Source organism: Acinonyx jubatus, chromosome D3 (genome assembly GCF_027475565.1).
Source record: "Acinonyx jubatus isolate Ajub_Pintada_27869175 chromosome D3, VMU_Ajub_asm_v1.0, whole genome shotgun sequence".
NCBI classification, from domain to species: Eukaryota; Metazoa; Chordata; class Mammalia; order Carnivora; family Felidae; genus Acinonyx; species Acinonyx jubatus.
This window is the reverse complement of record NC_069392.1, coordinates 88460297-88485653: the sequence shown is the minus strand read 5'-3', so window position 1 is coordinate 88485653 and position 25357 is coordinate 88460297. Positions and strand designations below refer to the sequence as shown.

General features: G+C 53.5%; 1 protein-coding gene across 1 annotated transcript in view; it reads right to left on the bottom strand.

The window, feature by feature from the left end:
• Window positions 1–14580: 14580 nt before the first annotated feature.
• The window catches only part of ZNF407 (zinc finger protein 407), a 447376-nt gene continuing 436599 nt past the window's right edge, over window positions 14581–25357 (bottom strand). Inside the window, exon 9 of the mRNA XM_027069185.2 lies at window positions 14581–15932. Coding sequence (XP_026924986.1) covers window positions 14614–15932 — 1319 coding nt within the window. The 3' untranslated portion in view covers window positions 14581–14613. The remainder of the gene's footprint in view (window positions 15933–25357) is intronic.

The following is a 25357-nucleotide window of genomic DNA, read 5'->3' as shown; positions in this document are numbered from 1 at the left end:
AAAGACCACAGTAAAAATGGTACTCTGGGGAGTTAAAGGGTCGAAAATGAGTGCCTTTTTTCTCCCTTCCGAGTTGAGAACCAGTTGAGAAGCAAGATGTCGAAGAAGTGCCAGCTTTATCGCTGATAAACTGATCGCAGGACTTGGCTTTAGATCCAAGGTGAACGAGGGTTACCAACTTGCTCTATGGCCCGCCACCTTCCCCCACCGACACAGGGTAGGCCTTGGGGAACCCACCCACGGTTTGAAAGTTGGGCTCAGGCAGAGCAGACAGTTCCTCGGGACAGAAGAGGTAAGAAAAGAAAGCAAATCGCCGGCTCTTGCAGACTGTCAATAGATTCGCTCCACGACACGGGGCAGGTGTGAGTTAGCAGTTCCGGGACTTTATTGCAGTAGAGATCCCTTCCTATGGAGTACGGGGCCAGGAAAAAAGAGGGCCTCCCACCCCCATCTGGACCCTCGGCACCCCTTCCTTCCTGCTGTAGTGAGACCTTCATCTCTAATTCCGTCAGGTGCTACTGAAAGTCGCTGTAAGCAGGTTGCATTTAGAGAAGGTGCTTAGAGCCTGTAAGACCACTCCCCTCATGTAACGTATTTCTTGGGTGATGCGCAACCAGAAGCCAAGTCGGAGTCCTGGGAGCCCCAAGGGGCAATGGGGCAGCCACCAGCTGGTGAACGAAAGTCAGAGATGGCCCACACGTGAAGTCAATTTACATCGAGCCCCGGCTTTCCTCGGGTTGGAAGACGCATCCACCCCCAACTGACAAAAACCAAACCAAACGAAACAAACTTAGAAGCCAAAAACGCCGAGAAGACTTAAGGCAGAAGCTTGACGCCATTGTGCTCTGTGAGTGCAGCTGACAACCGCCACGGCGTTTCATTCTCCTCTCCTGGTGGTGACTTACTCCTTTCTCGGTTACAGCGTATATACTTTTTCCTTCTTCTCCCTTTCTCACACCCTCAAACTGAGCTGTGCGAATAGACTCAAGACGGCAGAGTATGCCAGTGAAACCACTGGAGACTAGAAGAGGCTACTGGTGGCTTCTGGCTGGTTCTGACTATTTAAATACATATTATAAAAGTTATTTGGTACGCAATAGTATGTAATTTAGTCTCTTGCTCAGATAGCTAAACATGGCCAAGATGATTATTATACAGCTAATTGGTAGGAATTATCATCAGTCCATTTGAAGCGACTGACTCGATTACTTTCCAAAAGTTGGCGGATGGGGGGCTAGCATTTCCCACATGCACATCAGAGACTGGGGAGATGAAATGCTTTCATTCCGCGGACTGTGGACCAAAAACCTCTCTTTGTTTGGACATCCCGCTCTGTGGCCAGTGATTTGGCAATTTCCCGATGCTGTCAGGCATCTCTGGGCTCGTTCTGCAGGATAGAAGGGCAGACGGGCATGGCATAGAGCCAGCTTGCCAGCCAAGCATGTCAAGTCTAATGGGAATCAATTCAACTTGCTTGGCTTCTTGGATGGAGGAGAGTGTCACTTTTTTTTTTTCAACATTTCAACATTTAGGAAGCACTATTCACTTCCTAAATCATGAAGCATATTTCCTTATTTATTTGAATGTTCAGACAACAACTACTCAAACACTAAGGGTAGGAGCAGGCCTGGAGGAGGGAGTCTCTGATCAGAGCTGCTGAAGGCTGAAGGCTGTGCCCTCCTTCACTTCCCAAGGCTTTTGTCCACTTTGGCTCTATCCGTAGGGTCTCCTGCACCGGGAGTCTGGGCTGCGGCCCCAGGATTCTGCAGTCAGGGGTCAGGGGGTTTGCAGAGCAAAATGAAATTTCAGCTGCTTTTCTCTGAGCTTTCCTCACGCAGTGGTGGTGGCTGCCTGTGCCCGGGGACCCTGGGCTCAGCCCTCTCTCCACCCAATCGCGAGGTTCAAAGCAGCCAAAACAACACGTTGTTGCTATTTCCTCATGTTCTTTCCTTCTATGTCTCTCTCGGGGGGATCAAGAGGCGGAGCCAGGAGCCTGTGCTAGTTTGCCATCGAGGCAAGAAATGGATGTTGCAACTTGTTGACCCTCAAATTATGTCATTTTGAGACTCTTTTAACCTCCTGTTAGGACACAGGAGTTAGTACACTCTTCTTAACCACCCCATTCTCCCCATCCTTCTAGCTTAATTATAGTACAAGTTTTATTAAACTCATTTCAGTGTGAATGTGATGACTGTGTAAACATTGTTCACCGTAGAGCCAAGTGATCTGATTTTCTTTCTTACACATTTGTTTAGCTTTTGCTGGCATTGAATCTCACTGTTTTTATCAGCTTAGTTTTTTTTTTTTTTATATGCGGTCCCTTATTTTTTCCAAACTATCCAGACTTTTCTTTTTAGTTTTTTAACTTTTCTAATTTTTTAATTTTATTTGAGAGAACATGAGCGAGGGAGAGGGGCGGAGGGAGAGAGAGGGAATCCTAAGCAGGCTCCACGCTCAGCACGGAGCTCGACATGGGGCTCAATCCTACCACCCTGGGATCTCGACCTGAGCCGAAATCAAGAGTTGGACGGTCAACTGACTGAGCCACCCAGGCGCTCCACTATTCAGACTTTTGAAACATGTTTTCCCCATAAAGGAATATATCAAGCCATCTATCAGTTCCATTCCTTTTTGCTTAGAGCCCTCCCTTTATCTGCTCCAGTAAGCACTACCCTAGAAATATCCTTTGTTGCCCCTATGTTGATCTTTTGTTCCTGAATCTCAAAACTACTCTGTCTTCTGCAAGAGCACATCTTGCAGTTCCTTCATGAAAAAAGATACAGTGGAGGCAAAACTTTGGAGAGCCTGCACATCTGATAATGTCTTTATTGTACTCCCATGCTTGATTGATAGTTTAGCTGGATATGGAATTCTTCTTTGATAATATAATTTCCCTTTGGATTTTGAAGATTATTTTAACTTCTAATATCCAGAGTTATTTTCATAAGTGTGATGTCATTTTGATTTCCTTTGTGTGATCTCCTTTATTTTTCTCTGGGAAAGCTTTTAGTTTTGCATATTCTGGGGTTCCAAAATCCAAGTTGATAAGCCCAGTATGTGTCTCTGTCATTCATTATGCTCGGCACTTAATGGGTCCTTTCAAGCTGGACACTCTTACCTCTCAGTCTGTTAACTCTTCTTGAATCAATTATTTGATAACTTCCTATTTTGTCTTTCTAGACCTTAGTTAGTTCTGGATTTTCTGATATCTTTAACTTTCTGATTTTTTGTATCACCTAAATTTAATTTTTTTAAATGTTTATTTTTGAGAGAGACAGAGGGAGACAGAGCATGCATGGGGGAGGGACAGAGAGAGAGGGAGACAGAATCAGAAGCAGGCTCCAGGCTCTGAGCTGTCAGCACAGAGCCCGATCGATGCAGGGGCTCAAACCACAAACTGCGAGATCATGACCTGAGCCAAAGTTGGACGCTTAACCGACTGAGTCCCCAGGCGCCCCGCCTAAATTTAATTTCTTTTTCTTTTGGTCCCACTTTCTGAACCTGAGAGCTTTTCTTCACTTTGTCTTTCAAAAGATGGAATTTTTTAAAAGGCAGATTTTTAAAAGTGGCATCTATTTTATTTTTAATTTCCCAAGATTCTTTCATGTTCTTATTGTTACTTTTTAGCAATATAGAAACACCGTTATTATCTCATGGAAGCATGCATTCTCTTATCATCCAAGTGCAGATTTTGAAGTTTTCTCTAAATATGTTTCTACTGGATTTCTTTCTATTCCCCCCCTTAGTTTTTCTTGATCGTTTTTATTCATGTTGGTCCCTGGCCTTATGTCCGTATGTGAGTGAGGCACGAAGGCTGATGGGAAGTTGTGTGTGGGGTTTTTTGGCAGCTGGCCTCCGCTTCAAAGTGACCTGACAGCAGTCAGCCTTTTCACTGGAAAATCTTTGCATATCTGTCTGTGGAGGTCTTCTCTCGAGGGTGGTTCAGTTTCTCCAGAAAAGAATCCTCTGGTCGTCTACCAGCGGCTCACAATCTTGGCTTCTCTGTCCTGGACTCCAGCAGGTGACAGACTGGGGGTGGGTCTCACTGGGTACATAGAGTTTCTCCTAATCCCATTTTACGCAAGGCATCTCCCACTCCTCTGTGTCCCAAGCGCGGAGCCTTTCTGGTGGGATTTCTCCAGAGGAAAAGGCTTCCAGTTGTCTCCTGGATCGGGAAGTGGGGGAGGGCAGGGGCCTGGCTGCAGAAGTCAGGTGGAGGGAGGGACGTGCTTCGGACCGGGCCCCAGCCCTGCCATCCGCACTGTCAGCAGTGCAGATGCCTCAGCTCAGCTTCTCAGGGCTTCGGGACACGATTTGGCCCGCCGCTGGCCGCGACCTCCCCCTGCTGGGACCCAGGGTCTGCTTTCTCGGTTTTGCTCCGCGTACCCCTCTCTGACACCTAGCGCCTTCGCCCAAACTTTTGAGATGTGCTCTTGCTGCTCTTATTCTGTGTGTCTTTGTGGGGTCACGTGCCTTTGTGTTCCTTGGCTTTCATTTTTTGGGGGTGGTGGTTGGGGTGGGAATGCACATGGGGGGTAGGAATGCATGGGGGGGCAGGAATACATGGGGGGGGTAGGAATGCACGGGGGGGGGTGGGAATGCACGGGGGCGGGGGTAGGAACGCACACAGGTGTGTGTTCAGCCCTCATGCGTAGCTGAGAAGGTGCTGACGGGCCCCGAATGGGAGACGTGAGTGGGGGCACAGAGGAGACGTGTCTGGAGTCAGGGGTGCAAGCACGCCGGTAGCCACGAAGCCCAGGCTGCCTCGTCCCCTCACAGAAGTCTCACCGCGCAGGTGAGGCCGGGAAAGCACTGCGGGCCGCTGAGCCCAGCGCCCTGCTGACCGTGAGTGTCCAGCCAGACCTCCCCGGCACCTCCTGAGAGTCAGGGAGAAGCCAGAGCACCGGGGGGGGGGGGGGGGGGGGGAGCTGGTGCTGGACATCAGGGCGCTCTGCTGGGGGAGCAGACTGGGGTACGGGCGATCCGCTAGGTCTGAAAAGAAAATACTAGAACTTCTATCTATAGGTGTCTTGTTTAAAAATTCACAAGAGGGGCGCCCGGGTGGCTCAGTCGGTTAAGCAGCTGACTTCGGCTCAGGTCACGATCTCACGGTTTGTGAGTTTGAGCCCCGGGTCGGGCTCTGTGCTGACAGCTCGGGGCCTGGAGTCTGCTTCGCATTCTGTGTCTCCCGCTCTCTCTGCCCCTCCCCTGCTCGCGCTCTGCCTCTCTCTCTCAAAAAGAAACATGCATACATGCATAAATACATAAATAAATTCGAGGAGACCCGCGGACAAGGACGATCATGTCTCGGGGCCAGTTTCTGAAGCAGCGCGGCAGCCACGGCCGCGGCTCTGCTGAGGGCGGGGCGGGGGCCACAGAGCAGAGGGCGCGTCGTCCCCGCCGCAGCCGACCTGCGTCTGCTCCGCGGACGCACAGACCACAGCGCGTGGTTTCTCCCAAGCCAAATACTCCGCTACGTGGACTGCGGACTGTGCCTGGGGACCCCGCCGCCGAGGCCGCCCGCCCGGGGACCCTCTTCCTCCTCCCGCGGCGAGCCGTGCAGCCGGGGTCCCCGTCTCACCGGGTCTGAGCCGAGCACGTGCCAATTCAGCAGGACTCTCCCAGCAAGCGGCTTACGCCCTCTCTCCGAGCCGACGCATTTTGTCCTCACGGTGCTGAGCCGTTTGGATCAGCCGAGAGAGGAGACATGGTTCGTTTTACCTGCTTTCCTCCAAGAGCCCTGTTTGCGCACTGGCGCATCATACGTAAACATACACACATATTCATACGCATATGGGGAGTGAGTCCAGCGTTCTTTCAGCGGGGGTGTGCGTGAGCCCCTGGAAGCACGCGGCTTGCCCGGGACGCGCAGCCTTCCCGCCCTCCCGTGGGGGCCGTGCCTCGACCCCCCCCCCCCCCACCCCCGGGGGTTGGCTTTGGCGTGGGACTCGCCCCGTCTCCCCGGCTGTAGGCACCGCGCGGAAGAGGGGGGCCGAGTCAGCCAGGCGGCGGGGAGAGGGTGGCGCCCCGGGGCCCGGAGCCGCCTTCCCGGTGCCCAGGGCCACATCTCCCAGACGCGCCCCACGGGCTCACCCGTCATCAGACTTGAGCCCCGTCCGCGAGCAGCCGACCATCTTCGCCCAGATGGTTGGAGCAGAGCCCGGCCTCCAGGGGGCGCCTCGCACGCCAGCACCCTGCCGACCGCACTGCCCGGCGCCCCTCATTCTCCCGGGGGATGGGAGGGGGGGCAGGCAGGGCGCAGAGAGCCGGCTGCGGCGGGGGCCCTGCAGCCCGGCCTCCCCCGGCTGGTGCCTGTGCAGGAGCCCCCAAGGGGGCCTTGCCCCTGAGTGCCACCCCGCCCCCGTGCTGCCCCTCGTGGCGGGGGCTCCGGAAAGGAGGCACGAGGCAGGAGAAAAGCGGGACCGCAGCAGGGACCGGATCTGGGTTTCGCAGGTGGGCAAGTGACGGGAGGAGACAAGCTTCCAGACAAAGCCGAGACGAGCCGCCGGAGCCCAGGCCCAGCTGTCCCTGCGGAGGAGACCAGCCTGGGGCTGGCATCTGGATCTCACAGCTCCCGAAAGCTGCCGCCGCGCCATATGCCGAGAGACTGGAGCCCGCTGACGCTCCGGTGACAGGACGGGACGCGCGGTGGCAGGTTTCCCGACAGGAAGACAGCGCCCGCTGGGCGTCCCCCTGGCTCCGAGAGCCGGGAGCCTCAGCCAGCCTGGCTCTCAGGCCCGCCTCCGCCCGCAGCAGCGCGGGCAAGAGGCGGAAGGCACCTGTCCTCTTCACGTCACCTCGGGCCTGACCTGGCGGCGTGGCGGGCCCCACGGGGGCGGTTGGGCAGCGCTGGCGGGAACCGAGGTTCGGGGCGCCTGACTGTCGCTGCCTGGGCGGCGTGGACAGGCAGGGGAGGCCCCAGGACCCGGCCAGCCAGCGAGGCAGGAGGCGTGGGGGCCCCTCCCATGGGAGGGGGGAGGTTCCCCTTTGGGAACCCGCCTGTCCCACGGGGGACCAAACCCAAGGTGGGCAGAGAGTGGGGTGACGTGAGCCTCGCCGTGGCCAGCTTCTCCGGCAGAGGAGACCACGTCTGGGAGGCCTTTGGCTCGGAGAGGCAAGAACGGCGGGGGCCCCGGCTCTCTGGGTCATGAAGCGTGACTCAGAGCTGGTGACACGGCCCTGGCGGTTCTGCCGTGCATCGTGGGCTCCCTCCCGAAGCTCCGAGTGTCTGCAGATGTGTCGGGTCTGGGGGGTTCGAAGAGAGGAAGCGTGTGTGGAGGGCCTAGCAGGTGCCCATCGGCCGCAAGTCACTCAGCGAGGGTCCTGGGCAGTGGGCGAACTGGGCTGGGGTCACCTTGGCTTCGAGCTACCACGTTCAGCGTGACAGGGCAGTACTCAGCTGTTTCCTTCCTTCGTGGCTACCTGCTCGGGTTTCCGTTGGGCACAGGCGCACGTGGTCTGGGCCCCTGGGCTATCCCGGACCCCGAGGCCCGACCCGGCCAATGAGCCCAGGCCCCACGGGACGGGGGTCACGCGCCTTGATTTACACCCCTCCCCTGCCCGGAGGGGCCGAGTGACGTTCGTCCTTCGTTCCCTCACTCGTTGCTGGCTTGCGCTCGCCTCTCAGGTGGACCCCCTCTCCCCTTCCTTGCTCCACCTTCCGGAAGATGGTCCCTGTCCTCACACACACACTGAGCGAGCTGGTGTCACTCTGGGACGGGAACACACCGCTGGCCCCTCACTACGCCCTGACGTGCAGCTTCCTTGCTCCCTGGACTGACGGACATACTTTCACTTTCCCGCCACCCGCGGGCCTGAAATGAAAGCCAGTGGGGGACGGCGTGTGGTCTGCAAAGGCCTCCTGTCTTCCCAGGGGCTCGCCGTGTGACAGGACCAGAAAGTGGGTCCCAGGCACTGGAGGGAGTCTGGCAGCGTCCCTGGCCTCCACCGACCAGATGCCAGGAGCAGCCCAGCACACCTGGTCACGGCAGCACCCGTACTGGAACCGGACGGAGCCTTCCCACACGAGGATTACGCTGTGAGACCGCCGGAGTCCCTTATAACGAGGACGTCTGTGCGCTGCCCCACCCAGATGCATCAGCGGCCGTGAACACAACAGACCCTCCTCTTTCCGCCATGACTGGAAATTCCACCCCTGTGGTTCCTGGACACCTGCGGTTGCTTCCAAGGGATCCCCTGGCTTCTCTCCCCAACACTTGCTCCATTGAGACGCATGGTTTGATCTAAGACACCATCGACGAATCTGGATTTCAGAGGCATTGAGGTATGACCAACCGTGTGCATTTGGAATCGGTTAAACACAGTATTATTTCCCGCCTTTCAGTGCTTCTCTCGAGGCCAGCTTCACCTCAGGATGCATCAGGGATGCAGCTACACGTAAAAAGGAGCTCAAGGTCTGCGGTCAGCTGGCATCTGCCACTCGTTCGGCCTCCTTGCATCAGTTCCTGCCGGGTCACAGAGCTCTCTCCAGAAAGGGTCATGGTCGTCCAAGACCAACAAGAACACTGGGGTTTCCTTTCACAGAATGTCAAGGAGGGAATGGGCAGAAATAAACAGAACTGATCCGGGGACCTTAGGGCTAGAAAGAAATCAGGAATAAGCAAACAGAATTCTAATTTCAATAGAACGGGAGACATTTAGTCTGGTGCCGCACACGTGGGCTATTTGTTATGTTTCCTTTAGTTCATGGCAATTTTGAGTGAAGAGGAAATTCCCTGTCATTTATTCCTGTTGATAAAAGCCTGAAAGTCACCTTAACGTGTATGACAAGACTGTGTGTGAACCTGATTCAGTGTCTGTCACGGGATTTGGTCTCAGGACCCTTCTTGTCAAGAAATACTCTGGCAAAAGGTGGAAATAAGCAGAGAAATGTGTATTGAACCAGTTCAACCGGGAAGAATTATGTTTGAGATGCATTCAGTGGTGATTCAATTCCTGCCAAAGATTTTTGTTGAGAAATTATGACTAAAAGGACAGAAAGGAAGGAGAGCAAAGAAGTAAGAAAAAGCTGATGAAGAACTGAGAATCCATGAGTTTATCCATTCATTCAGAACGATTCGCGGAGAGCCTCCTGGGTTCCAGGCCGCGCCAAGAGCTGAGGGTCTTGTGAGGTGGGCTCACGGACTCCGCCCTGGAATCGAAACTCTATTTGCAACACGGAAATGAAGGATGAGTGGTCCACACTCTGTGGAGGGCAGAGGGTCAGGAAGGGCGGGTCTACAGCCCACAGTGGAGGACCTTCCACTTCCAACCTGTCCAGAAATTACATAGGGGCGCAGGGGGGGCGCAGGGGATGCACCCCGGGTGGTGGGGCCAGAGCCTTATTTATACACACGGGTGAGAAACCGTGGACCGTTGAGTCCTGCAGGGGGACTCACAGCGTGGGTATGCGTTATGGGTTGTGAGACCGTGTTCCGTGATGGGCCACGTATGGCAGCTTTGAGTCAAAATCTCCCCGTGCCCTTAAAGCCGGGACAAAGGTGGAGGTGTGGGTCAGGCTGGCATGTAGGTCTCCTTTCAGGTTCTGGCCCCATTTCAGGACCAGGCAGCATGGCGTTGGAGATCTGTTGAGGTTTGGGGAACAGCAGCGCGTGCGGACAGAGGTCCTGCTCCTGAGGGACTCCCCCCTTCTCAACCAGTACCGTGCTGGCCACTTCCCATGCTGAGGGGGACAAGGGTGACGGCCGCGGCGGCTGGCAGCCCCAGGGGAGCCTGAACGAAGCTCGTCTCTAAACTGGAACCCAGTTTGGAAACTGAAAAACAGACCCGTACTTTGCATTGGTTTTTACCCCTCTGCTGAAGAAGTTGTCTGGAGAATGCGGACGAGGGTGCTGACGGAGAGGACCGGTCCACAAGGTCCTGCTCGTCCCGGCTACGAGGCATCCTTCCGTGATGCTAGAAGCCAAGCCGAAATTAGGTCGTTGAAAACGCATTTATTAAAAGGTACTGAACACGCAGGGCCATGGAGTAAGTGGATGCTTCTTGGAGGGACTGACAGTGGATCTATTGGGTTCTGGTCATGGGCCTTGTGACTGTGTGCTCGCCCAGGTGATTGTGTCTCAGCCAGGCCTACACGGCCTCACACACTTCGCGTCCCTCCGAGAGAAGAGAAACCAGAATCCTGTCCTGGGCTGAGGGCCCGAAGTTTTGGAGAAACACGGTTCCCTGCCTCATGCTCTCTTCTCAAAGTTCAGATTCCTTGAGAAGTCTCTGCTTCACTCACGTTATCGGCCCAGAGTCGAAGACAGGCAGCCGGGACTCCGGCTTCTAACGGGCATGAGCTTTGTTCACGTAAAGCTGTCTGTCTTCACCTCGGCAAACACCGACACCTCGGGGCCTGGTTCTGGAACCCTACCCGTGAGGCCGTCACCAAGGACCCCTCACCTGTGGAGGCCGCACAAGTCCCTCCTGTAAGACAGGGCTTTATATGCCCAGTTCTAGTTTCCATCTTCTGGACACTGAAGTTTTGTCTTGTTTTCAGCTTGGGCTGGAAACGGACCCTGTGAGGGACAGCAGTCTGAGAGCAGGGGTTCGAGGGAGGCTGACGCGAGCCATGCTGGGCTGCCCCGCCCGCTCCTCCTAAGTGTCCACAACACTCATTCCACAGGGTTACTTTCTATGGCGATAAAACATTATCCCACGATTGAAAGCCCGAGCTCCAATTATGGAAATTGCCAGGAGGACCATCGAAAGGAGAACATCGTGCTCTCGCCCTTCTGTGAAATGTCAGGCCCCTGTGTCACTCTCCAACCTTGCAGGGGGGCGCGTGTACATGACAGGCTGGGGCGCGGGCAGGGGGACTGGCCCCGGACACGGCGATGCGCCCGCGAGGGTGCACGCAGCTCCAGCGGCCCCCACTTGTGGATCCGTGGGCCCCTCCCCCGGCCCGCTTCTCTGCCCTTTCTTTATCTCCAATTATAAAGCAGCACCAGGTTTTCTCGTCAGCCATTGCCATGTCTCCAAATGGCTTTTCAGTGTCAGGCCTATCAGGAAATTAACTCATCATGCAGTGACAGCTGCTAATTTTTTCCCCTTACATGTCAGATGGATCGCCTGCTGAAGCTAATAATGAATCACCAATCCCTGATTAGAAGGTGCTTCCGAAACGTATAACTGCCATCTGAGCTAACTTTTTTCTTCATGTGAAATGATATCACCCTAGAGGAGTAGAAGGAATTGTATTCTTCAACAAGATGGAACAGGAGGAGGCTGCCTAAGTGAGCCGTGTGCCCTTAAATTATGGGCTGAAACTAAACAGCAGAAGGAGCGAAAACTCACGGCTCCTTTTGTAGTTTGCTAAACGGACCTTTCTTGTTTCCTAGTTGACTTTCTAGAACTGACTCTGGGGCCGGATTCCGAGCTGGGTCTTCAGTCCTTTCCTGTGCCGTGATTTTAGCTTTGTGGTCAGGGAAACAGAAGGCTGGACGGAACTAGGAACGTGAATACTGTCCATCGGCCGGAGGGTTTCCCAGCTGCCGTGCTCCTGGGCTGCGGGCCTCCGGGCTCTGAGAGGGAGCGCTGGGTCGGAGCAGCGGTGTTTGGCGTGAGCATGGCCAGGCCTGGGCCTCTGCGGCGTCTTGGTCACAATTTGTCAGGGGACTGAGCAAACATCCCCTGAGGCTCCCTTCTGTCCGTCTGCGAGGACCTCGCTCGGGTCCGTGTTTCTGGAAGGGGCCGACAGATGAGTGGAGCCACCAGCACCCGCACTCACACGGTCTTTGCACATTTGCTTGGTTCTTCAGAGCGAACCAAGCAGCAAAAAGGACACCCTTGGTACCTGCCGGGTGACACGGGTTTGTTGCTTGTGCGTTCTCGGGTGTGGGGGAGAGGTTTTGGAGCACAACCGTTCAGGGACACCGGAAGCGTCCCACAGGGATGCCTGCTGGGGCCACCGTGTTTCGTCAGTGACACTGGCGGCTACAGCTTCCTATGTGTGGGAACCGCGTCCTCTGCAACTCTGCACCCAAAATGGCCACCTGCAGCCACAGGAGGTGGCGTCTAAGCTATTTCTGGATGTGGACTTGGGCAGGGTGGTCGGTGCCACTGCACGGCCCGTGTCCTTGGGGCTCAATCATTTCATTGGCTGTAGCTGAATACAAAGGCGGCTTTTCCGGATTCTAGTCTCCAAGTAAATATTTTGTTTGCTTTTTTTTTTTTTTTTAAGTTCTTTAAAGTTTTACCGTTTTCTCTAGTTAAAAACCCCAGTAAGGCTACACACTTGCCTGTACCTTCTTTACAGACAATCCCTGTTGCAGTAAACGCGTCCCGGTCACAGTATCGACCGCACCTCATTATTCTGAGGCCCACACACACGTGTGTGTGTGTGTGTGTGTGTGTGTGTGTGTATTTCTTCAACTCCCTTACATTCCAATAGTTGTGTAACGAGAGAGGGAAGAGAGGTAATGCTAACACAGCCCTATAGGTAAGTACAGGAGACCATAGCTTAGTGGGTCCTTGGCAATCCTTCTGAGCCTCGAAACACCTTCTGTACAATTTCTTTATGCAAAGGCCTGCTCTTTTCATTGTGCGTACAACGTGATTGCTGGTTTCACGCTGCAGCCTACACCGGTTTTCTGAAGGATTAAATGCCACCTGAGACATATTTATCCTAAATAAATCACCGACGGTAAACTGCAGCATGTCCGTGTCAACACCCCGGACTGTGGCAGAAAGGTTAGCCATACAGGACGGAGCACACTCAGGAATTAGCATCTGAGCCGAGGACCGCGGGCTGAAGCTAACGGGGGGCATGATCGGGAAGAAATATTTCCACCGGAAAACATCCCCCCTCCTCCTCCTTTTTTTTTTTTTTTTTTTAAACATGTAGGAGAAGCTTGGAGAGGGGCATCACTTTATAAAGGTCACCTTCATCCTGATAACAAACGGGAGTTGATCCTGTCACCGTTGGCTGAAGACAAGTGTTGGAGATGTGAATTGCCACTTTTAGGAAACACGAGCAAGTTGTACTCAGCCAATTACGAATCTCAGTGTCAAACCTGAAACTGCACCTTTTAGTTTTGGGGGGGAGGGGGTGACTGTGTCAAGGGAGGTGGCCCTGCGGGACCGCAGAGCAATGCGGACGAGGCCCGGAGAGGCTCAGCGGGGCATGTGCCCGCCCTGTGCCCTCAGGAAGCGATTCTGAACGGTATGTCCACTCCAACTAAAAAGGTACTATCCTCTCTTCCTTTTCTCTCGTGTCTGTTCCTCACAATTTTTAGATACCAACCGTGATAGAATATGCCATTGTCACTAGAAGGTGCTTGGCCCACGCGCCCAACAGAACTGGCACCGGGCCGTAGGAGGTCCCCGACAGAAAGCAGTTCCCTCGTCGTGGGCAGAGCGGGGGGACAGACCCTGGTGTGGGACAGAAGAAGAGGCCCTCGTCTGCTTGTACAGCTGCCCACAGGCCGGCTGTTGGAAATAAGAGACTGTCGTTATCTTTTAATGCTGTAATTTTATTTCAAAGGAAAAAAAATAGAACAAAAACAACCTTTGCGTTCGGGGGAGGGGAACTGTTTTTACACTTTTGGAAAAGGAAGAAGAGAACTGGATCAAGAAGTGAGTTACTAGAACATAAAGCTGCATTCCAACAGCTGCAGGGAGCCCACGACTAAACACGGACGACGCCGGTCAGGCCCGGGGCTGCGGGAGCACGGTTTTCTAGTACTAATGTTTAATGTCAGCTCCTTCACACGGACAGAAGTCACAAATGAATCCTGCAAAAGTGGGATCAGTATGAACAGACATTTGTTATAAAAGCAAAATATTGGTATGAACAATATTTTCCAGAGTACGCATTTCATATATAGACTTTATTGTATGAAACGAAGTCAAAGTTAGAAGCGCTGGGTTGTCTAAACCAAGGTAGATTTTCGTCAAATAGAAACGTCAAGGCTGTTCTTCACCACCGGCTTAAGAAGGCTTCTTTTAAGCAGAGTGCAACCAGAGCGAGGGACACCCCCACGATGTCTGGGGAGAGGACGCATGAGATGAATAGGTCTTCCTTTGGTCTGGGGACCCCGCGATCCTAAGATTTCAGGGAAATGAACAGGGGTGGCCTGCTGCAAGACGGTAATACCTGTAGCTGCAATTCTGAAGCAAATATATACTAAAACGTTAAAACGGCGACATGCTGGACCGGAACAACAGGCATGTCTCAGGCCGCAGGAGACGCTGCTCGGACTTTTCCGCCTCGAGCCACAGTCCTTTAATAACTGAAACGGGAAAACACTCGGTGGGGGTGGAAACATTAAAACACGTGGCTTCTCCTCAGCACGGAGCACAGAACGGAGGGAAGCAACCAGTCACAAAAGAGCCAGCAGGAGACAGGCTGGCTGGCCTGGGGGTCTGCCCCGCGGCACCCCGTCCCACCTGGGGCCTTCCCAGCGGTGGCGGCCCCCGCACCCCGTGCACGCCCCCCGCAGCTGGTGCCAAGCCGCCCAGAAAGTGGGCGGGCGGCCCCGGGAGCACCACGTCACCGTCCCAGAGGCCCTGTGAATGAAGTCCAGGGGACACCGTGCCCCGGGTGCCGGACCGCCCTCGTCCGCCCTCGTCCACCCGGACCTCCCCAACCTGTCCCGGGCCGCGCGCGCCTCACGCTTCTTGGAGTTCGTTACTCTCTCTTTGGCCCTGAATGACAGTCGCTGCCGGGGACCCATCCTGGGTGTAAATGACCATACTCGTCAGCTGCTGGGTTCCATTTGGGCCCAAGGCCTCGGCGCTGAGCGCGGCGCCGGCCTGCAGGATCCCCTGCGAGTCGGCCGCCTCGATCAGGGTGTGTGAGTACACGCCCGCCTCCTCCGGCACCCCGGGGGGCAGCTCCGTCACGATGTAGTGAGTGGCGCCCTCGGGAAAGCCGCCCGACTCCTGGACCATGGCCTGGACCAGCTCTTCCGTCACGATGATCTGCGAGATCTCGCCGTCGGGCTCGGCCAGGTCCACGCGCGGGCCGTGCGCCTCGGCCTCCTGCATGATGATCTGGGAGCCCTCCCGGGCCAGCATGTGCACGGTGCCCTCCTCGTTCACGATGAGCTGTGTGACGCCCTCCTTCATGAGCTGGCCGGCCGTGGCCGAGTCGCACACGGCGAACTGGAGCACGCCCTGCACCACCTTCTTGAAGGCCACCTGCGCGCGCTCCTGCGAGGCGGTGAGGGCCGGGGGCCGCACGACCTGGGTCAGCACCTCCACAGGCTCCCCGGGGGCCGCGCCCTCCCGCACGTCCTGAAACATGTGGATCTCGGGGGCCTCAGGCTGGGTGGTGGCGGGGGGCGCCTCCTGACCGGGCAGCTGGACCAGCACGTCCTTGTGGCCTGACCTGCCTTTCTCGTCGGGCCCGACCCGGCCTTCCGCCCCTCCCAGCTCGGTGACCGCACACAGCAGGGCGTCCAAGGCCGAGGCCGCGTCGGGCGGGGGGACTCCGGCCTCGGCGAGGTCTAAGATCTCCTGCTTGGTCACCTGCTGTATCACAGCGCCTTCCGGGCTGAGGGGCCCGTCCGCGCCGTGGCCGTCCAGTGAGCCCCCCACGACCACCACCTGGGTGGCCCCGTCCGCCAACTGCTCGGGCAGGACCGGCCCGGGGGCCACAGCGCCCCCGTGGGCGCCACTCTGACTCGCCGCGATCACCTGCCCGTCTTCTGTGATGTGCACCACCCGGGCCACCTGGCCGGCCAGCGCCAGTGTCTGCAGCGTGGCCGCGGCGGTCTCCTCCACGGAGGCGTCGAGCGCGAACTCCCCGCCGTAGCCCTGGATGACGATCACCTGCTCGGCCGCCGCCCGCCTCGTGCTGTCCCTACGGGGCCGCTCCTTGACGGGGGACGCGGCCGCCAGAGCGGCCGCGGTGAACGGGCTGTCTGTCTCCACGAACGTGGCTCCTTGGCCCTTCAGACGGCATTCGTAGGACTTGGAAACAATGCCTATGGGAGACAGGGACCAGTTAGAGCCTCGAAACACGACTGTTAGGCTTACAAGTAAGACAACGGTTGTGCAGAAGCTTTAACCCCTCGGCAGAAACACCACGGTGAGCCAGGGGCCTCCAGGGCCGGCCGTGTGCACGGACTCTGATGGCTCGGCCACGGGTGTGCGACGGGAACAGGCATTTTTCTGTCCTCCTGGTTCGACTGTCCAAATAACAACTCTCATCAGCCAGCATTTGCTTTTCCTGTTCCCAGGGCAGGAGTGTGGCTACAACCACCCCCCTCGATTACTGTCACTTGGAACGAGACATTCAGTCACTGGTGGGCAGTGAAGGACAGTAAAGAGTGGCAGTGTATTCTGACCCAAAGGCAAGTCTTTTCGTAAGTTTACGAACAGACGTGAGGAGGGCCCGGGACGCAGGCATGGACACCCATCCCCCCAGCGTCAGCTCCGACGCAGGCCGACGCTGGACAGGATGAAACACGACTGAAAACTGATTTCTTTCCATCAAAACAGGGAAAAGACCCGTGTTCTTATTATTGCCTCCTTCCCCCCTAGGTGATAACCAATCAATGAGGATTTCCAATGGCCACCACAGTTTTAAAGGATTTCATCTTACTGTCTTTATTGTAGGTAATTAAAAAATTGTTTTTGATGTTTTATTTTACTTTTGAGAGAGAGAGCGAGCGAGCAAGCGAGGAGAGGGACAGAGAGAGAGGGAGACACAGAATCGGAAGCAGGCTCCAGGCTCTGAGCTGTCAGCACAGAGTCCCGATGTGGGGCTTGAACTCATGAATCATGAGATCATGACCTGAGCCCAAGTCGGACCGTCAACCGACTGAGCCACCCAGACGCCCCTGTAGGTCATTTTTAAAAAGAACGCTTTATCCTCACCAAAGGAAAGAAAATGATTACAAACTGTTACGATTATGTATTGCTAGCATCCCTCAAAAATAAGAGTTTTGTTTAACATGTTGGTGCACTTCCGTAAGAAAGCATTTCTTTCAACACAGAGTCCACTCTGAGCACAGACCCCAGACAAGGCCCGTCTCTAGGAGGCACAGTATCTCAGGCACGATCCACAGAAGCCCTTCAATCACATTTACCGCGAGGGCACACTGAGCTCACATGCAGACTGCAGGCGACAGTCCTGGATTTGGAACCCCACGCTAAGCTCTGAATGCAAACTCCTGGCCCATTCCATATACAGTGCTGTGACGTCTGGGTGGTCTATGCCCCCCTGTTCGACAGTCAGAGGTCAGGGCAATTCATACCACTGCAACCCCTGTCACCTGGCAGGCCGGAGGGAGGGCAAGGGTCTCCTGGTGGCACTTGATCGTGTGGGCAGGGAACCAACTGGAACGAAGCTCACCGTACCGCGAGTTCGTGGGGTCGGTTTTCTGTCACCTTGTGTTTTCTGCCTCTGAGGATGCGCTCTAAAGCATGAATCTTAGAGCGATTATGGAATCACAGACTCTTGGGTCAGGGAAAGCCTCGTGGCGTCAAGTGGGATGATCTCCAGGAGCAGAACCTCCCTCTTACTCTCTCGGGTTACGTTACACCCTGACCAGGGGGTGCGGCCCCGGGCTGGCCGTGCAGCCATGGGCGGACCAGGCCTGGCCAAGCTGTCACCAGCCAGGTGAAAGCCATGCCATCACATCTTAAAGGTCAACTGAACTTTCCCGGGGAGGGTCCAAAACACCAATGGTTCTAGCTAAATGCCCTAACCAAAGTGTATCAGGTGTCCTGTTTACCCTCCGAGGAAAGGGGAGAACCCAGAGCAGGGAGCTTGCTCCTTAACCCGCCTCTGTGAGCAAGCACCTCCCAAGTGCCAACTGCCTGGTGCTCAGGGGCAGGTGCCCCGGGGCAGGTGCCCTGTGGCAGTGGTGGTCTCCACACTGGGGACTCCCAGCCCTCGGAGCTCTGAAGACTTTGCAGAGGTCATGTGAGCCTCTGCAGGGTTTAAGGGAATCAACCCAGCTGCCCCGCCCAGGGACGTGCCTGCTGCGATGTCCCTCCATCCTGCACCCCCCCTGCACCTCTGCTTTATACAAGGAAAGCACAGCCCTGGGAAGGCTGTAGTCTGGGGGCAGGCACGAGAGCAGGTGAAACCGCACGGGTCCTAGAAGGAGGGTGCTGAGCCCTGGTGTGTACTTGACCTCGTCTCGGTTTATCTTCTGAACTTCGAATCTCCCTAGAATCTCTCTCCAAAGAGGTCGGGAGGCTTGGTCTGCAGCAGAACGCAAGGACAGGGCACCCCACAGGACCCCCTGCTCGCACTCACATGCCTGCAGGAGTCTACACTGGGGATACCACCAGCCTGCTGGGGGCGCCTTCCTCTGGGACCCCTGGTCTCCGGTGCACATGCTCCCAATTTCTCCCTCCCTCCACCCCTCCACCTGGGGCTTGCTTGCCCTCATGACACCCTGAACTTGATCCTGTTTGTTTCTGTCCGTTCTGCCATCATTACACCCTGAACTTGATGTGCTGGTTTCTGTCCACTCCCTAAGTTCAAGGTCCTTTCCAGTTTAACTTAGAGTTTGGGAAACTAAATGAAAACAAAAAGACATGAAGAAATGTGGACACAAAAATAAAGAAGGCACCCTTCAAACCAACCCCACGTCATTGCAGAAGAGGGCATACTGCCTCGGTGTCGAGGGCAGGAGAGACCCTGGCAGGTGGGAGACACGGAGGCTCCGGTGGCCTGGTGGCCCGGCGCCTGCGAAAGGAAGAGCGCTGGGGCCTCCTCCTCCGGTCTGCGGCCGGACAGAAGCCCTCCTGGGTGCAGCGTTACCCTCTGAATCCCTTGCAGCGCTGGTAATTACGCTATTCTGAACTACTTACGGAATTTATTTGAATCCAGAGGTGGGTGAAGCCACTTCCAGACCATTAAAGTAAACTACATGGGTAAATACTGCTGTCACGACGGCGTGTGATGGAGCAGGGCACCTCCAACATCTTAACCTCCGCTCGGCGCGAGCCCAGCCACTCCATCAGTTCATAAATGCGAGTACAGGCCCATCTTTTGATTCAGCAATTTAATAACTTCGAGTGCTGTCAGTACTGCCTTGAAAAATAGCACCTATAAAATGTAACAGCCTCAATCAGATTGAAAAAGATTCACCCACTGAAGATTCTTCCATTTCGCCCATAATGAATTAATGTGGAGCTATGTAGAAGTTCAAGTGTCATTTAAACTAATGTGAATCTCTACTGTAACTTTAAATTCTAACTGGGCTATGACCAAGAATTTACTGGGCACATCAACTTTAATTTTTGAGCTCTTTCGAGTAAATACGAACCGTAAAGCTCACCAATGCAAATGGCCAAGTGGATATGGTATTTGGAAAACAGGAACTCTGTACGGGCTTATCCTTAACTGCTTAGTCACCGGTATAGGTCCAGAAGTGCACAAATCGTTAACAGAGCACGGACGCCCAGCATCATATTTGCGCTACGCTTCACGTCTTTCAAAGGCTATGTTGGATTTCCGTGTGATAATTGTAGCTAATCAAGCCATGCATCTGATGGAGCCTTTCTGGACCCGTCTGTGAGAGGACCACAAATCTCTCTGTGCAGAAGGGGCAAATGAAGTTAAAACGCAGCCTCCTGACTGCTTATGAAAAATCTCAACTTACGGGATATGCCTTGGGTGGCTCAGTCGGTTAAGCGTCCGACTTTGGCCTAGGTCACGATCTCGCCATTCCTGAGTTCGAGCCCCGCGTCGGGGACAGCTCAGAGCCCGGATCCTGTTTCAGATTCTGTGTCTCCCTCTCTTTCTGCCCCTCCCCCACCCACACTCTGTGTCTCTCTCTCTCTCTCTCTCAAAAATAAATAAAACGTTAAAAAACAATCTCACCTTACTGCTCATTTGTTTTCGTGACTACAGAGATATTATACTCCCCTCTCATAGTTAAACGCGTTGAAAGTTTACAACTTGGCTGAAATGAGAAGGGTTCTTTTGGGGGCGAGAGCTGAGGATTCGTTTCCAGGGAAGTGATTCCGGATTAGGCTCACTTTCTCCAGAAGACGGTTGAGAGAGACGGTTCCTTCTTATCTGTCCTCCCTGAAGAGAACATCTTCGGAGTTGAAAGCCACAGACCTGGAGTGCAGGCGTGGAGGGGTTAAGTCGTAGACACTCACCCCCACCCCCCGCCCCCCAAACCATGCTGATGGCTCTGTTCTGCGGGCTGGGGGCTTCTGGGCAGCTACAAATAGGGCTGAGCACCTGACTGTGTCCTTTTCGTGTGCGTGTTATTCTTTTGTTACTGTCATCGCGCTTTCCCACAGAATAAATACCTTATGCTTTTGTTAAGCTTACATTTAATTAAAATGTACAGAATTTGTGCAGTAAACTCGAATGAAACAAATAAAACAAGGGCCCCCTCTCTTGAAGGCATACGTTGTGAATGAAAAATGTCATTACAGACTAAAAAATTTTGCAGTAAACAGGGCCTACAGAGAGAAGTTTCCCCTGTAATGACATCCATAAAATACACAAATGGCACTTTTAGTACCATCCTGAATATGGCATTTTCTGTGCTCTACACACAATCTAAATGGTTTGATCATAGAGCATAATACTCCATTGGGTTTATAGAACAATCAATGTTCCATAAAATGATGTATTTATCCAATAGTAGGCTCAGCAGTTACTGGCGTGTGACATTGCAGGACACAGGCCCGGGCTGCTCAGCGGCACGCACGCCGGCTGTAAAACTTGCCTAACGCCAGTCCAACAACTTCATCTCCTCTGCCGCAAGTCATTTGTAGAAGCCTCGGCGTGGTTGAAAAAAAACTTGTAATAAAAATTCATAGAATTTTCAGGAGAATGAAAGCCGATGACAATAGAAAGGTCACATTGTGTCTCCACGAAAGGGGTCAAAGGTGGCCAGCCGTTCTAAAACCGAAAGCAGATTTCATGCATCGCGTAGCAGATAAAGACGACATGAAAGGGACCCGTGTGGGGTGAGGCGCCCGGCGTGCCGGGGAAGCTCGTGCTAATATCCTGTGGGAGCCCCGCGTGCTACCGGGAGCACTTGTGTCTGTATGGTGCTCGGTTACGCCAGATGCTGTGTGTCCCTCGGTGTGATTTCTATTATTTTCTTAAGGATCTCGCAGCCTTCGTTAGGTGATTCGTGAACCGGGTGGGGGGGGGGGCACCCTAGCAGAGGGAGAGGCTCTCCCACTGTGCGCGGTGCAGATTTCGTATTTTGGAAGGGTGCTAGGCTCGAAAATGCTCGGGCGGCTCCTCGTCATAGCTGAAGCACCTCAGATACGATGCGATTAAAGAGGGAATATTTTCATATAAAAATTTGGGGCACACGTGACACTGGGATCCTTAAGCCACATATAATTTTTCTTGACTTCAATTTTAAGATGTAATTTTAACAAGAGCGTTAAGAAATCATACTTAATGTCTATTAAAATGAAACAATATTAACAGATTATGCTAATAAATTAGAACCATATTTTAATGTCACAAAAGCTTATAAGTTTTTCAAGTGAGAGCAGAAAAGATGACAAATTAAAATTCAACGCAATATAACCTTGTGGAAATTTTGAAGCGGGGGATAAATTATTCCTACAACAGCACAGCCAGTCAAAGCAATATCAATAATTGCTCTATGGCGTAGTCATGCTTTGGCCAAATAATTACCGGTCCGGCTGCTGCGGGATGTCAACAAGAGGGCTCCCACCGAAGCCCGGGGGTGAAGAAGTTCACTCTCAACGTGAACACCACACATATCAGGGGGGCGCTCCCCACACCGAACGCTTTGTGCTGCTTCACGTCCCTGAAGGAAAACTCCAACCAAGGGGTCTGAGAAACACTCCTGACCTGGTTTGTAACCTCACGGGGAAACGGTAACCGCTCAGCCTGACAACCAACCCCATACCGGAATGACAATGTCACCATCAATTTTGTTTGTTTGTTTGCTTGTTTTTGAGAGAACAAAAGACGGTCAACACCTTCTGACCAGTATTTTCCAGGGTTAGAAAGGCATTCTGGTCAGTGTTAATCAAATTCGCACACAAATCAGAAAGATTTAAGTAACCGGAGACACAAAATTACAACTATCTTCACTCTCCGGCATGCTTGTTAAAAATGACCGCTACACGGTGGCGTGAATTTCAGAGCACGCACCTGTTTTGGTCATTCTGAAACCTAAGCTTCCGTGAACTGGCCTGACAGAAGTTCAAATACACAATTTTACAAGATACACCCTGCATTTTTTTCTGAGGGAACAGAGGGAACACTCCCGGCAAGCCAGGACAGACTTAGGTGACAAAAGTTGTAGTCCTTCTTTCTCGATTATCATTAGCACTACATCTGTGATTGGTAGTGATCAGAGATAATCATATATGACCCCTGAAAGAAATTCTAAGATACTCAGAAAAAACTAAGAATAAATTTTATCTCAAGTTAGAAATACATGACTGGCCAGGTTTCTAACTTTACTGTGAACAGTCTCCACGGGCCTAGACATTTCTATGGGCACTGAAGAGTGACAAAGAATAAAAGACAATATTTTACCTCTAAAGTCACCAACCCTAAGAAATTTTGTATCATATCAGACTCTTAGGTATCTATCATCATTTCCGTGCATGAAGACCCAATGGGAGCCATGCACACAAATCTCACGCGGGAAGACAAGACCGGGGTTTAAGGTTATCCTGACAGGCGTTTTGGGGAGGGACGTGAAGGGCGGGTGTGGTTAACTGGTTCTCAGCTGCAAAGGCAGAGGCCTGAGGGCCGTGTTGATAGATGGCCTGTGACAGCCATAGAACTTTGGAAATTTGACTCATGTGACAGAAATGGTGTCATCATGCTTCACAAGGGTGATGGAATGGGATTCTAGAGTTAAACTGTAAAGTGCTCTGATCTTGCCATTTACCCATGAAGAGCGCTTCTTAAAAACTGCCGGTGATTTACTAGCAGAAAGTGCTCAAATGTCTTCGGCCCTGTGTGGAGCAAGGCGAGGGGGAGGGGCAGCTCTGTAGGGATCAGCACAAAGTGCCTTTGGCATTTTGCACATATTTGGGGATCTCGAGGTCAGTCCGTGGCCACCGTGAGGGGTCTCCGTCTTGGAGGCCTTCTCTCCTGTCCTCCGGGCGTGTGCTCCCCTGGGAGGCCCCGGGGGACCCAGCCCTCCTCCCGCTCTCTGCACGGGGTCTGCTCAGCATTGGTGGCACCGGCTGATGCATTCGAGGAGTGACCGGAGCAGTGGGATGCCAGGCCCGCAGCGTTCTCGACCTTACAGACCCCGCGTGAGCGGCAGCCGGTCCGCCTGCTGTAAGGCCCCCTCCTCTGTCCCACTCACTCTAGTGCTGACATTCCTTCCTGCGTCAGGCATCAGGAAATTAGGGAGCCCGACGACCTTTTCCTACTGTCCCTGGACAGCGTAATGAAACTCCCAGTGTGGTGAACACAACGTGAGGAGACAACGCCTGTTTTTCAAAGGTGTACGCACCACGCACGTTTTAAAAGGTGAACTCGCGCAAATAGGAAGCCAGCCAGTGTTGGTAGTGGGGTGTTTCTCTTACAAGGTGGCTTTAAAGGGCTAACAAGGCAGATTAAATAAACTTGTGCCGTTTTGTTTTTTGGGCAAATCCTATAAAAAGATCCCATTCGTTTTTGTAGGCATGTTCAGATTCCCTGTATGTTACAGTACCTTCCCGAGGTTTCTTTCCCGAGGAAATGAGAGGAAACAGACATCTGTCTTCATTGCAGACACTTTTGTGTGGAGGTAAAAAGCAAACCGCTCCTCAGTAACAGCACAGAGGCACCATTAAAATCAAATTTACAGTAAACAGAACCTGCAGCTGGGGCAAAACGCTCACTGTTAGTATTTTAATTATCAGCAAAGCTTTTGGAGGTCTAACATCTGCTCGCAGCCGAATGACAGCAGCTGCTGGTACGCACTTAAAACAACGCGGATTGCTTCTCCACATATTAAAATGAGTCATCTGTTCTGGGCACATCACTGCTATCTTCCTGTTAAGCCGACTTGTGTGGGTGAGGGGACCCTGAATGTTTTGTGGTGGCAACACAGTGAGGCCCGACCTCTTCCCGAGGATGACATCCCAAGATGCCGAGGCCGCTCCGGCACAGAGGGTCAGACCAGTGTGCTCAGGCCACTTCCAGGACCAGCAGAGGAGGCGGAGGCAGTGCCCGGATTCGCTCTGGGGAAGCCAGAGCGAGCAGCGGTCATGACCGCTGGCTCCGGGACAGCACGTGGCAGCGGGTCCTGGTCTGGGGCGGGTCCGGCACCCTGTCCTCTCGGAACACGAGGACAGAGCAGTGGCAGCGGCAGGGCCGGGGGAGGGGTGCGGACACTGCCACGGTCACGGTGGAAAACAGAAACACGCTTTCTTTTTGGCCAGTGACTAGGACAACCTTCATTCTGGCTGAACACCTTCCTAAATCCCTAAGTTAAACTCCTATGTTGAACTTGCACGGTACCCGATGCCTGCATAATAAAGTTTCAGACTGATTAAAAAGATACCCAACAAAAGACACATTGTGAGGCTTGAACCCTTGCTCGAAAATGGACAGAATAAAAAACGTGCAAATTAAAATGTTGAGTGAAATGCAGCGACCGACACCTCAGGTGTGTGAGATGGAGACGGGGAGGCTCGGCGGCTTTCCCTTCCTTCCGCACGCCGGGCCGGCTTTCCGAGGGGCAGGGAGAGTTGGGAGGGGATCCTTTCAGGGTCTGATGACACGTGAGGGGATGTGTGGCTCCTGTCACCGGAAAGGGTGGGACGCGTGGCTGGCGTATGTGTGTGTCTAGAGGCAACACTGTGCCATTACGTCTGAGCAGCGACACGCACCGTGTGTAACGTCCTCGCGCAGATGTCCACAGCGCGAGCTGAGAAATGGGCACAATGTCTGGTGACAGGTGCAGTCAGGGTACAAAGCTACGCACAGTGTCTCACATGGCTACATGGTTTGCATCAGGGTGGAAGCCTGAAAACAATCGCTCTAAAATTATCATTAGTTCCGGAAGGAGTTTATTGCTACTTGGGCAGCACTATTTTGCCTTTCTGTTGAAACACTGTTTAAAAAGAGTCTGACGTTGCTCTTGGAGGGATGGGCTCGTGTAACAGCCAGCACCTGTTAGGAGCCATCGACAGCCACATGCAGGTATCACACAACACGATGCACATATGAGAAAATCAGGACAAAGTCATATTGCCGTGTTAAGTAACAGACACACACCATGTGGGAACTCCCCAAAAGGCTTTGCATGGGGAATGGTGACTTTGACATGCTAGAAATTCATTAATGCCACATGTAATAAAAACTCAGGAATTCCCACAAGAAACACGGTGACATTAAAGTCATGCCCAGTGTTCATATGGACATACAGCCATTTGCCTGCCTGAAATAACCTTCAACAAAGCTTGGGAAAGAACTTAG